This window comes from Poecilia reticulata, chromosome 22 (genome assembly GCF_904066995.2).
Source record: "Poecilia reticulata chromosome 22, P_reticulata-male-v2, whole genome shotgun sequence".
Taxonomy (NCBI): domain Eukaryota; kingdom Metazoa; phylum Chordata; class Actinopteri; order Cyprinodontiformes; family Poeciliidae; genus Poecilia; species Poecilia reticulata.
Window position 1 is genome coordinate 22,872,070 of NC_088851.1, and position 12,475 is coordinate 22,884,544.

The 12,475-nt window shown below is 37.2% G+C and overlaps 2 protein-coding genes across 11 annotated transcripts in view; both read right to left on the bottom strand.

Annotated features, from left to right (window-relative positions):
• Window positions 1–2,112, bottom strand: part of evla (Enah/Vasp-like a) — a 45,305-nt gene extending 43,193 nt beyond the window's left edge. Inside the window, exon 1 of the mRNA XM_008400019.3 lies at window positions 1,635–2,112. Within this exon, the coding sequence (XP_008398241.1) occupies window positions 1,635–1,639 (5 nt within the window). The 5' untranslated portion in view covers window positions 1,640–2,112. The remainder of the gene's footprint in view (window positions 1–1,634) is intronic.
• A 1,173-nt stretch (window positions 2,113–3,285) lies between these two features.
• eml1 (EMAP like 1) overlaps window positions 3,286–12,475 on the bottom strand; it is a 63,528-nt gene continuing 54,338 nt past the window's right edge. For all 10 annotated transcript variants that reach the window (XM_017302619.2, XM_008400015.3, XM_017302615.2 and 7 more), the window contains 10 exons: window positions 11,885–12,036; window positions 11,170–11,295; window positions 10,935–11,066; window positions 10,175–10,242; window positions 9,663–9,751; window positions 9,413–9,510; window positions 9,238–9,325; window positions 7,940–8,035; window positions 7,035–7,165; window positions 3,286–5,980 (listed from right to left, as the gene is read on the bottom strand). In XM_017302619.2, coding sequence (XP_017158108.2) covers window positions 5,855–5,980; window positions 7,035–7,165; window positions 7,940–8,035; window positions 9,238–9,325; window positions 9,413–9,510; window positions 9,663–9,751; window positions 10,175–10,242; window positions 10,935–11,066; window positions 11,170–11,295; window positions 11,885–12,036 — 1,106 coding nt within the window. In that variant the 3' untranslated portion in view covers window positions 3,286–5,854. The remainder of the gene's footprint in view (window positions 5,981–7,034; window positions 7,166–7,939; window positions 8,036–9,237; window positions 9,326–9,412; window positions 9,511–9,662; window positions 9,752–10,174; window positions 10,243–10,934; window positions 11,067–11,169; window positions 11,296–11,884; window positions 12,037–12,475) is intronic.

Genomic DNA, 12,475 nt, shown 5'->3' on the forward strand with positions numbered 1-12,475 from the left:
TGTCTCTTTAAAAAAAAACACTCTTTCTGAAACTTTGCCTTCAGGAAGTCATTACAAAATGGCTTCTCTATTAACCCTTTAACAATGTTTTTTTTTTTCCCAGTTATGCCCTGAGAAGTAGTTTGTATAATGATGTGCAGTTCCACCAAGTGTTTGCTAATTGTTGCTGGCTAGTCTGAAGGAGCTGATGAGTTGCTCTGTAATGCAGAAACTTGGAAACTGCAGCTCTGAGGAGGAGCTTTACCGTTGGAGGCGGGGCTAGGTCCAACCCGGCGTTTTGCACAGTTCAATGGTTGCCATGGAGTTAGAAAGGCTTCTCAGACATGCATGAAAGAATCAAGGCAACACTCCGGGTATGTTTTTAATGAGGGAATGATATCATAACGTGATGTAATGTCTACTTCGATGATTTATTGTTTTTTTTCTCTCTTTCTACTAAAAATTAGATGACAAAAATCTTTCGTCTGAAGTAGCCTACATTTTAAAGGATACATTTATTTATAATTCATTTTATTAGTTGTTTCTGTTGTTTTGTTTGCATTTTGGATATTTAAAATGTCTTCCAGTTCAAAACAACGATATTTTTGTTCATCGCAATAACTTCTGGGACGATTTATAGTCCAGCAAATTTTGTTATTCCAGCAGGTCTGGTACTTCACCGTTAAAATACAGAAAAAGTTAAATAACTTTTTAGCAAGAAGACACAGGAGATTAATTTAAGTACTTAATTCCTTAGCATCGATTTTAAAAAATTGGCTAAATTTTAACTTATAACAAGACATTTTTCCCATGTGATAAGTAAAATAACCTACCAGTGGAACTAGCTCTCTTTATATAAACATTAAAGAACTATTAGTTAAAATAAGCTCCTCCTGTCTAAAAAGTTACTTGTAAGTTAGCTTTGTTTAATTTCTATTTCTAGTCAGCATAAAGAATTGAAAAAATTAAATTTGTACGTCACTGTCTTTGGCGCCCCCTCTATGGCGGCGCCCCCTATGCATCGCCTTTAGTATGTATGTACCCATTTTTTCTCTTTGTTAGCGCCAGTGAGTATCAGATAATTTGAGTAGAGCTCAAATATAGAATATCTTTTTAAATGAGCAAATATGGCTTGGATCCATGCTGTTGAAGTGTGTGTGTGTGTGTGTGTGTAGTGGGTGGGGGGTGGGCTATTAACCTGCCTGGCAACCACTAGAATAAACACCCCCCTCCTCCTCCTGCTGCTGCCATAAGCACCCCCACTTATCCCCTGCAGCGGCTCACATATGGCGGTCACATACACCGAAACGGGGCCTTTTCTTTCCCCGTACATCACCGATTAGGAGATATACACGATGCTGTCGTTTCCATGACAACACGATTCACGAACCCGGGGGCCTGAGTCCGGCTTTTTAGCTCACAAGGGCGGGTCCGGTGTAGGTGACAATGGAGAGGAGAAGTGGGTTAAAAAAAGTAAATAAAATAAAATAACATAAAATAGGAGGGAGGGGGAGGGTTTCCGAACCGAGCTGATGAATGAGCCAAAGCTGCTGCAGTGATTTTCAGACATATGCGAGGGGGAAGGAAGAGGGCAGAGCATCTGTCATGACGCGTCAAACGGAGCGCATGGAGCCGCAGCAGCGGTAGCAGCTTACCTCATTTTCCTCCTCCTCCTCCTCCTTCTTCTTCGTCTTCTTCTCCTTTATCCAGCCGTTAGTGGTGCACTAATGAGCGTCAGATCCGTCTTGATAAATGTGAAGAAAAATAAAAATAAAAACAGCCCTCCAGCGTCCAAGCAGCGTCAGTAATAGAAAGAGGAGAAGAAGAAAAAAAAACAAACAAACAAAAAAAAAAAACAGCTGAAATGATCCGCAGACGCTAAACCAGAGCGCGCGCCTCCATGCGCTTTGTGTTGCGCTGTCTCAGCGGAGCTCCGGCGGTTCGCTGGCGGCTCCTCAGGCCCATGTTCGGCTCAGAGACGCTCGGTCAACAGCGCCGGTGCGGCTCGGTATCCTTCGTGGAGCATTTCCTCCCCATCCGGAGTGTTTTGGTCCTGGTTGTGGTGAGCCGGGGAAGCAGATTTCGTGGATTGCTAACACGGTGGGCGAAGAAGGAGAAGGAACAGGAGCAACTCAAGACTGCCCCCCAGCGGCCAAGGCGAGCATTGAACCAAGCCCCCTCCTCCTCCCAGTGGTTCCCAAAAAGTGGGAGCGGGACTCCACTGGGTGCCGCCAATTAACAGGCGTCTGGCCTTTGTCTTAAAAAGCAACGATGATTGTAAAATATAAAATAAAAGAACACAAATCAACATCAAATTATAGAAACACAAACTCTTACAAAGTATTTTTGGTCTAGTTTCTAGTGCAAATATCTTGCAAAAGTAACTTACAATCAAGATATGAGAGCTTAATTTAAATAATTAATCCTTTAATATTGATGGAAAAGTACTCACAAATTATTTTACTTATAATATGGGAACAATATTTTTATAAGTTAAATATAACAAGACATTTTGCCAGTGGAACTAGTATTTTTGCATCAATATTAAGGAATTAATTATTGAAATTAAGCTCCTATTTCTTGATAAAAACTACTTGCTAGTTGTGTCTTATTTCAAGAGTAAAAGGATATTTTCCAAAAACAAATGGTAATGTTTTTCTTTTTTGCAGTGTATTATTGAAAACCCTTAAATAAATTTAAGATTTAAATTAAAACATTTGCACATTTGTGGGTTTGACTAAATTATACAAATACAAAAAATATTATCAAGTAATTTGGTCTAGTTTATAACTACTATACTAATTATTTACAAGTAACTTTTAAGACAAACCTGAGTTTGTCAATTATTTAATACTGATGAAAAATAATTTGTTCCACATGCAGATTGTTTTCTTATATTATGGGGAATTTATTGTTACAAGTTAAATAATCTGCCAATGACTTTTTATAGAAATATTAAATAATTATTGACTTAAGCTCCTATATCTTGCTGAAAAGTTACTTGTAAGTTAGTTTTATCTTATTTCCAGTGTAGTAAGATATTTGCAGTAGAAATAGATAAAGTACTTGGCTAGATTTTGTGTTTTTGCAGTCAACTTATTCTATTTCTGGGCTCAAGATGAACTAAACTGGACAAAAGGGAAAATATGAGAAAATAAAAACAAATAAAAGGTTTGATAAAAAAAAATTTCACCAGTTGAGGGAAACTCAAAATCATTTATCCCTCCAATTTTATGATAAATACTGTTATTTTGTTGTTATTTTGATCATGTGGAAATAAAAAGACAACATGAAGACAACTTCAAGTTTCGTTTGTTTTCAGTCAGATGTTAGGTATTTAATGGGAATAAATCTGCAGCTTCAGGTGTTATATGGTAAAACAGGTTCTGTTACATCCATCCATTTTACTGAGAACGAAGCTCAAACCATCAGTCACACACCAGCAGAGACGCTCACACTAAAATCCACCCAAAAGTTTGGCTCTGATGTGAAGCAGAAACCTGCCTGAGACTGAAGGAGCAGATTGTTTCATGTAACGCTGAGCAGTAAGAAACCTGCAAGGTGTTTGCCAGGCGGAAGAAGTGCATTAAAGAGGAAAAAGGTTCAGTTCAGTGTCGGTGCAAAAAGTCAGGTGATTACAGTGCAACGGTCTCTTCCTTCCTCTGCAGGAGCAAACCTTAGAAGCCAAAAAACAACATGTGCTTGTTTCTGATGCTCCTCTTTTTTTGTTTGAAAAAAGACACATACAACATTTCATCAAAAAAAAAAAAAAGAGCTAAAACTGTTTCAAATATCCACTCGGTTCCTACAGAACTGTGCCATGTCTCTTGGTATAGATTCACCCACTCAGGACGACAAAAGGAGAAAAACTCAAGGAGAAACGACTGGCAGAGGGAGATTTGGCTTAAAATCAATAAATAAAAAGAAAAATGTTTCCTTTTCAGCTTGAACACTGCAAAAACACAAAATCTCTAGTCTAATTTCTAGAGCAAATATTTTAGTTTGCTAGAAATAATAAAATTAAGTTTGTTTTAAGTAAATAATTCTTTAATATTGATGAAGAAATTCTAGTTTCACTGATAAATTATTTCATTTATAACAAGACATTTTTCCCAAGTTATAAGTGAAATAATCTAATAACTAGTTCTTTTTCATCAATATTAAGGAATTATTGAGTTAATTCAAACTCCTATATTTTGCTGAAAAGTTACTTATGGGTTGGTTTTACCTTATTTCAAGCAAACTAAAATATTTGGACTAGAAACTGGACTAAAAATATTTGGTAAGATTTTGTGTTTTTGCTGTGTTGGTCAAATATTTTTAGACTATGATGCAGAAAATCCTTCATTCAGTTCCCAATTGGCTGAAACTTGATTTGTTATATTGTGATGATGTCACTGATATCTCTAATTAAAGTTACAGTTTCTTACATTTCTTAAACGTTTTCACATTGAATCACTTTACATCAACAAACTTTCATGGTTTTTCATGTGATAGACCAACAACAAAGTGCCTAATTTTGTTTTTTTGGTTTCCAATTAGCATGAATACATTTAAATGTAGAAAAGAACTAAGATATTATTCCTGTGGTAAAACATGGCGGTGGCAGCATGATGTCATGGAAGGATGGATGGAAATAAAAAACAGCAATACTGGGAAAAAACCCTGCTAAAAGCAACAGTTGTTTACATCATACTCATGTGTCAGAATGGCCTAGTCAAAGTCCAGACTTTAATCTAAATTAAAATTTGTGGCAATACCTGAACATCTGTTATTTTACATGTAATGTGACTGAGTTTGAGCCATCCTGAAATAAAACTGTAAGCAAAAACATTCAGATTTTTTCCTGTAAATATTATTAGGTGATTATTTTAGTTATCGATTAATCGATCAATTATTCTGAAGATGAATTGATTAATTGGATAAAAACACCGGCAAATTCTGCATATTTTACATGTAGGCCTTTTTATGTAATATTAGAAATACATAAAAATTTTAAGTTGATATTTAAGAAAATGAACATTTCATTAGGTAAAATGCAGTAACATGATTATTAGTGCCAAAGGATGCATGTGTAGATAAAAAAAATTAAATCTTAAAAATATGTGGAAGTGCTGATTATTTTTAGATTATATTAATTATAATTAGATTGTAAAAGGTGCTTTTAAAGAGTCTTTACCTAAAAGGTTCTTTTTTCATCTTATATGCAAAATTTATTTATCTTTTGCACAATTTTGTCTTAATTACAGCTTTGAATACGTAATTTTTTCAGCAAACAGCAATTAATGATTAACTGAGTACTAAATTAGCTGACGATTAGTTCAATAATTAATTTATTATGACTAATCGTTTCAACCATTTCATAGTTATGCACGACTTTGTGTTAGTCTGTCTCATAAAAATTAAGTAAAAAACATCAAAGTTTGTAGTTGTCGTGTGGAAAAGTTCGATACTTTTGCAAGCCGTTGCCAGACGTTCTTCTTGATATGTTAAGTGGGAAAGAGTCTTGCTTCATTAGTGCTTTCCTGAGTTGTTAAATACAAAATAAAAGTTTAAAGAGTTACAAAAACAATCCCAACATTGCAGTTTTTTTTGGCTCTCCGGCTCCATTCGGTTCCGTCTGGCAGCGAACAAACCTCCTGAGAGCAGAACCGGGTCGTCCACGCTGAGGAAGTGCAGTCAGAAAGTCGGAGCCTTTGGTTCTGTTGGACTGTTTGTTTTGTTCATGTAGTGTGACAAAAAAAAAAAAAAACGGAAAACAGAAAAAGTTCTGCATTTCAACCACTTCCCATCACTCACATCCACTTCTTATTTGGAGTCTTTTTTTTTTTCTTAGTTTGGTTCATTTTAGTGCAGTTCTGTTCAGTTCGGCTGCTCAGACTATCCTCCACTGCAGGACGCTCATATCCTTCCCGCCGGTCGACACCAGATGGCTGTCGTCATGAAGGAAGCTCACATTTGTCACGTGGCTGCTGTGGCCCCGGTAAACATGGCTTGGAGCCTGAAAGGGATGAAAAAACAAACACATTTCTTCATACAATTCTGAATAAAACAAAAGGAAATGGTCACATTGGTACCCAGTGGCAGTTCTGTAATGCTCTCCTGCCTCCATTAATAACTAAATACAGCTTCTACCCCAATCTATGACGACCATTGTTCACGGTAAAATTCATATTTTCTAAGTTTTTATTCTTCTATTTTGGTCTCAGCTGCTTCTGAAATCAGCCCAAGCATTCAAACGAAAAAACCCAGCTGTTATCGTTTGTTAGTGTCTGTAAAATGAGCCGTTAAGCCATAGTCAAGGGTCGGTGCCCCGTTACCTAGCAACCCCAGTGGAATTCCGTCCGTTACCTAGCAACCCAAGTTAAGCTGCAGCGCATTTGGTCAGCTGGTTTTACTGCGCTGTAAAATGGCTGCTGGAAAAGACGAGTGTTTTTTTGTTGACTTACCATCCAGAAACCACTTGCTGCATTCTTGTTGGTTGTGCAGGAGGTGCCACTTCCGCTTTTCAAAGATGTACGGTTGTATAATTGTTGCATGAACCACTTGATGCGGCTGAATTAAAATATTTATCTTGTGTAATTAATCCGTTTGCCGCCATTTCCACGTGTGAGTGGAAACACTGAGTTGGGGGCGTGGCCGCCAGCAGCAGCTTACTTGGATTTTAAAGTGACAGGACACCCTAAAACATCTCAATCTGAAAGGACCTCAAAATGAGACTAAAATCTCATTATTTAAGAATGATTTTGTGGGAATGAACATGTTTTGTATTGCCCGCAGTCCTGTCAGGACTTGTTCAAGGAAGCATATAATATGTCACCTTTAAAAAACTTTAATATTATTTCTATTGATTTGTTTGATAAATCGGCTTTAGATAATCAAATGATGGTAGATTCTTAAAAAAAAAAAGCATGAAATAATTTAATCCAGTCTGACTTGGAAGATAAATATTAGAGACCAACTTCAGAGTCTAATGTTGCCCCTCATGCTATGCTGCCCTTGGCAGAGAGCCACATCACGAACCGCCACCGTTCGTAGCCCGTGTAGCTTCATACCCTGAACTGTGAACATGGGTATGAGAAAAGATGGACCTTCCCGAAATCATCTCCAGTCACCAGGAGGCTCTTGTTGTTGGACGCACACGCTGCGTTGATGTCGGTGCCGTCTGAGCCGTCAGGCCACAACCCTGAGGAGAAAAGAGCAGCAGAAACACTTTATCAGTCAGACGTTCAACAAAAACAAACATTCACTGGGTTCTTTATTTAAATCAGCCCATCAAAAACAAGCCAACATGAGGAAAAAACAGGATTTAAGGCATTTTGATTTGCTTGGTAAAAGTGCTTGAAATTAATTTTTTTTGTTTAATTAGTGAGTTGTGATTGTCAATTATATTTTGTTACATATTCTCTTTCAATTCACATTCATACTTTATAAATATGTTTTTATTTCTTTTAATGTGACTATTGTGCAAATTTCTGATCAACGAACGAAAGATTGTGTTAATTATTTATTTCTATATAATTTTGGTGGATAGTCAATATGTTGTTTGCCTCTTCTTGCACCATCATTATATTTTTTTCATAATATCTTCAATCTGTATTTTAATTAAAATAAAATAACTAATAAACTTTAATTCACAAAGGTTAAATCAACAAAAACAGATTAGAAAAACCTTGTCTGGTCCTTTTAGTCTGAATTTTGTGTAAAAAAAACACCAATGTAATCATCCGTCCTGACTTATATCAATAATTCAGCCTTGTGGTGGAGGTATAATAGTGTCAATATGGACCAAAATCTCTCAGAAATTTTTCAGACACTTTGCTGAATTGATAAAATTAAGAATTTAAGTGCTTTAGAAAACAGAACAGAGTCAAACCCACTACTGGAGATGTGTACCTAATAAAGTGGCCAGTAAATGCACATGCATCGAGTGAGAGAGCAGGAGGCGGCAGCGTCTTACCAAACACCTGAAAGCCCAGAGTGCAGGTGTGAGTGAACCACTGGATGTCTCTGGTGGTCTCCACACTGACCACCTGTTTACACACCGACGGGATCCCTGTGGGGACAAAAGACGTCCTACATCAGCAACATGGCTGCGAACTCTGCAGCAATCAACAATGTTTTGAATAGTAAAAAAATTTAGATTTTTTTTTAACTCTTTAATTTTTTACGTATTTTATCTTTTTGGTTCAGAACAGAAATGAATTAACTCAACTTCTTTCAATTCTTAAAGGAGACCTCATGCAAAATTCGTATTTTGAAAGTTTTTGTACTTCGATTTGAGTCTCAACTGGTTCTAAAAAAAACCCAAGCGCTTAAAAAAATGACCTCAGCTGATTTTTTTGGCAATAACTTAATGTTTTTTTCATGTCTGGAAATAAGCCATTTCAAAAACCTCAAGATTGTTGAGTCACATTGCACGGGCACTGTGCCGTTACCTAGCAACCCCAGAAGCCCAGCCTCGTTGCCTAGCAACCCCAGAAACCCAGCCCCATTACCTAGCAACCCATGGAATTCCAGACCATTTGGTCAGCTGGTTTTACTGCTCAATTCACTGGAAAGGACAAGTGTTTTGTTATCAACATACAATTCAGTCAAAGCAAAACACTTGATTCATTCTTGTTGGTGGTGTAGAAAATCTTACCAAAAATTGTTAGTTTCTAGTGCAAATATCTCATTACATTTTAAATAAGACAGAACTAACTTACAAGTTCCTATTTCTTGCTGAAATGTTATTTGTAAAATAGTTTTGGCTCATTTCAAGTATATCAAGTTATTCAAATTACAACATAGACCAAAAGTACTTAAAATGTTCAGTTTTTTAAATGACTGATTATATAATTATGCATATGTTTGCAGCCATTTTTACTTCTGAGTGTAAATGTGGAGTTGGGGGGCGTGGCCAGCAGCAGCTTATTTGGATTTAAAGTGAAGGAGACGCTAAAACAGCCAGAAAAACTTCATTATAAGGACAATTTTTGTGCAAAAAATATTATGAAAATGCTTTTTATAACTCAGCCTTATCCTAACCTGTTTATCGAAGCATAGTAGGTCAGCTTTAATAACGGCAGCAACATTCTGCGTTGTTTTAACATGAACCTTGTAACAGTTTGACCAAAATCTCTAAGGAATGCTGGTATTATGAAACACGTTTGGCAACTGGAATGTCAGTGATGGCATTTAAAAAATGAGCTCAAAGGTCACAGCTGAGGAGTCTGGTTCCACTACGCTACGCTTTATTTAACCGGCCTTACTTACAGTAGAGAATCTCATAGTCGCCTGAATTTGAGACCAGATACTGGGAGTCCACAGACCAGTCCAAATGGGTGATGAAACTGGAGTGACCCTGGTGAGGGATTAAAAGAATTAAAGTTAGAGAAACGACTCAGAGAGGAGAAGGTGAGGAAGGAGGTGAGGAGGAGACGGAGCTGACCGAACACTTCCCAACCCGACTGTACTTCCTGCCATTTTCTGCCACGGCGTAGATGTAAATGTAGTTGTCATGGGAACCGATAGCCAGGAAGTTACCGTCTAGAGAAAACAGACCAAAGTCACGTCGTTTAGGATGTGAAATTATGGGAATAAGCATAAACCAAACAATTTAAAGTCCTCTCAGCGTTTAACTTGTCTAAATGAGGCAAGTTAAACATATTACTGCAGGTAAAGCAGAGAAACCAGCACACCTGGGCCGTAGCGCATCACCGACAGCTGCTCATTCCCGTCTGTGTGAACCGTAACTAAATCCTTCGAGTCCGTGTCCAGAACCAGCCACCTGCAGGATCAGAGACACACCAAGCTTCCTGTCAGCGTCACTTAAACCCGTCTCTGTAATAAAACTACTAATCTAATGATGAATTAAAACAGGCTCATGGTTCGTCTTTCTAGAGACTGGATGAATTTTGTTTACAGAGACTTCAGTATCCATTTTATTTGTTGTTTTGTTTATTTATTTTGGATATTTAAAATGTCTTCCACTTCTAGTGTTAAGTATTTGTCAGAAATTAAAGTGAGTGTTCTTGCATTACTAAGCAGTTAACATTATATTACCTTAAAATGGTCTCAAAACAACAATATTATAGTTTATCTCTATAATTTCTGGAACAATTTATTGTCAAACCAGATTTGTTATTGTATTGTTGTTTTTGACCTTTATTTGTACAGTTTGTCTCATTGAGAGACCAGTTTACATTTGTACCTGCCAGTCTGGGTTCCCACGGCAACCACGGCTCCTGATGGGTGGAAACCTGCTGACTGAGCTGTATCCTGTGAAAACAACAATGAAAAACGAAAATTAGGATTTTCTCTCCATCTAACATTTCCATCAGTGGTGAGACGTAGCAAAGTACAAATTTTGAAGCTGTACTTGAAATAAGAGAACTAATAAGTAACTTTTCAGTAAGATATACAAGATTTTTTAAAATCAACAATTCTTGAATATTGTTAAAAGTACTAGTTCCACTGGCAATTATTTTCTCATAACAAAACATTTTTCTATTTTGTAAGTGAAATGATCTGCCAGTGGAATTAGTACTTCTTCTCAATATTCAGGGATTGTTGATTTTAAAATAGCTAGTATATCTTATGTATTAGGATATTTGCAGTAGAAACTAGACCAAAAATACTTGATAAGATTGTGCGTTTTTGCAGTGTCCAGCTTTTATCACGTTCACCAACTTATGTAAATAAAAATCTGCTCATGTTGGCCCTGAATTCTTGGGGTAAAAAAAGGAAATCAGCCTGCAGCCTAAAGATAACATAAAACAAAAATTAATAGTAAACGGGACGAAGAAAGAAAATAAATAGGCCTATTCCTGATTTATTTATTGTAAAAAAACTTTTCTAATGAGGTTTCAGTATAATGTTTTTCCCATAGTACAATTTTAAGTTAGTAGTTAATGAACTATGCTGTGTAATTCCCCTAAGGGGCCCCAGGGGGCAGTGTTGACTAATCCTACCTCCAAGGTTTTGGTCCAGATGAGCTGATGAGTGCTGGAGTCCCACAGACAGACCTGCCTGTCGTAGCCGCAGGTCAGGAACTGGGGCTTCCAGGGATGAACGGCCAGACCCCACAGCTCGTCAGTGTGACCCTGCAGAGGAGACTTTATTAATTATTCACCCAGTCATAACGAGTGAATATGATACCAAACAAAAGCAAAACAACTCCTTCAGTGGATATCTGAGCACATTTACCTGAGTGATAGGTATGAATTCTCCGTCCAGGCTGCCCTGCAGAACAAAGTTCTTGGTGGTGCCGATGAGGACGGTCTCCCCTCTGCCCTCTGCTATGGTTCTGATTGGACCAAAAAACTCAAGAACCTGCAGAATGAACATAAAGCCGTTGTTGACCGGGAAAATAAACAATCTTTCTTCATATTGAGGGTTTATCGAGATAAATAAAAGTCAAAAGTAGTTTTAAAATGCTGATTGAGGGAGAAGTTTTTACAATCCAGCCTGACTTAAAAATTGATGTCAATGATTTTCTTAAAATGTTTTTTAATTTCTTCAGACTTGGTTAATCTTTTAGCACAATCAGGCTGAATAAAATTTAAAATTAAGAAAATGTGGTGAATTACAGTCAATAAGGTTTTTATGATTCAAGAACTGTGTGTCGTTTTTCTATTCAAATCTGTTAAAGAGGTGAATATTATCTGGAGGACTGACATAAGTTGTATCAGTCAACAAAACACTCATCTTTTCCAGCAGCCATTGTACAGCCAATTTGAAGAACAAAAACAAGCTGAGCTTTAAATATTGATGTTAGGCACTTGCAGCTCTTCCTTAGTATGCTATGGAGTTCCACCATCATGATTCATGATAAAAAAAATACAAAATTACTAATTACTAATAATTGAAATGACAAATTATTTGTATTATTCAAAAAGGATGTCGGGTTTTGCTTCTTTACCTCCACTGTTTGGATCTGCTGGTAGCTGCTGTCCCACGAAATGAGCCGCCGGTCCTTCCCTCCGGACACTAGAGCACCGTTTCTCAGCATGCACACTGCGAAGATGCTGCCCTCGTGAGCTCCCTGGATGACGCGGTTGATGCGATTAGTGCCTGAACAACAGAGACGGGAAGAGACAGATGAGCAGGATCTCAGGCCAGGCAGACAGACAAGAACGGTGATCAATAGATTAAACTGAGATGGAGATGGTGAATCGCTTTTCCCATTAAATCTCTGCTCACAAGATCAAGCTTTGATCTATTCTCAAAGTGACCTGACTTTAACCTCCTGCCTGCTTCACTGGAGCTTGTGACTGGAAACATTTGGATTGTTTTATTCCCTTCTCAGCTCCGGCTCACACATTTGATCATACTCACTGCAAAAACAGAAAATCTTACCTAGTAATTTTTTCTAGTTTCTAGTACAAACATTTTAGCGCACTTGAAATAAGACAAGACTAACTTGCAATATTTAGGAATTCTTGACTTTAAAAAGCTTTTTTCTTGCTGAAAAGTTGCTTGTAAGTTTGCTACGTCTTATTTTAAGTGTACG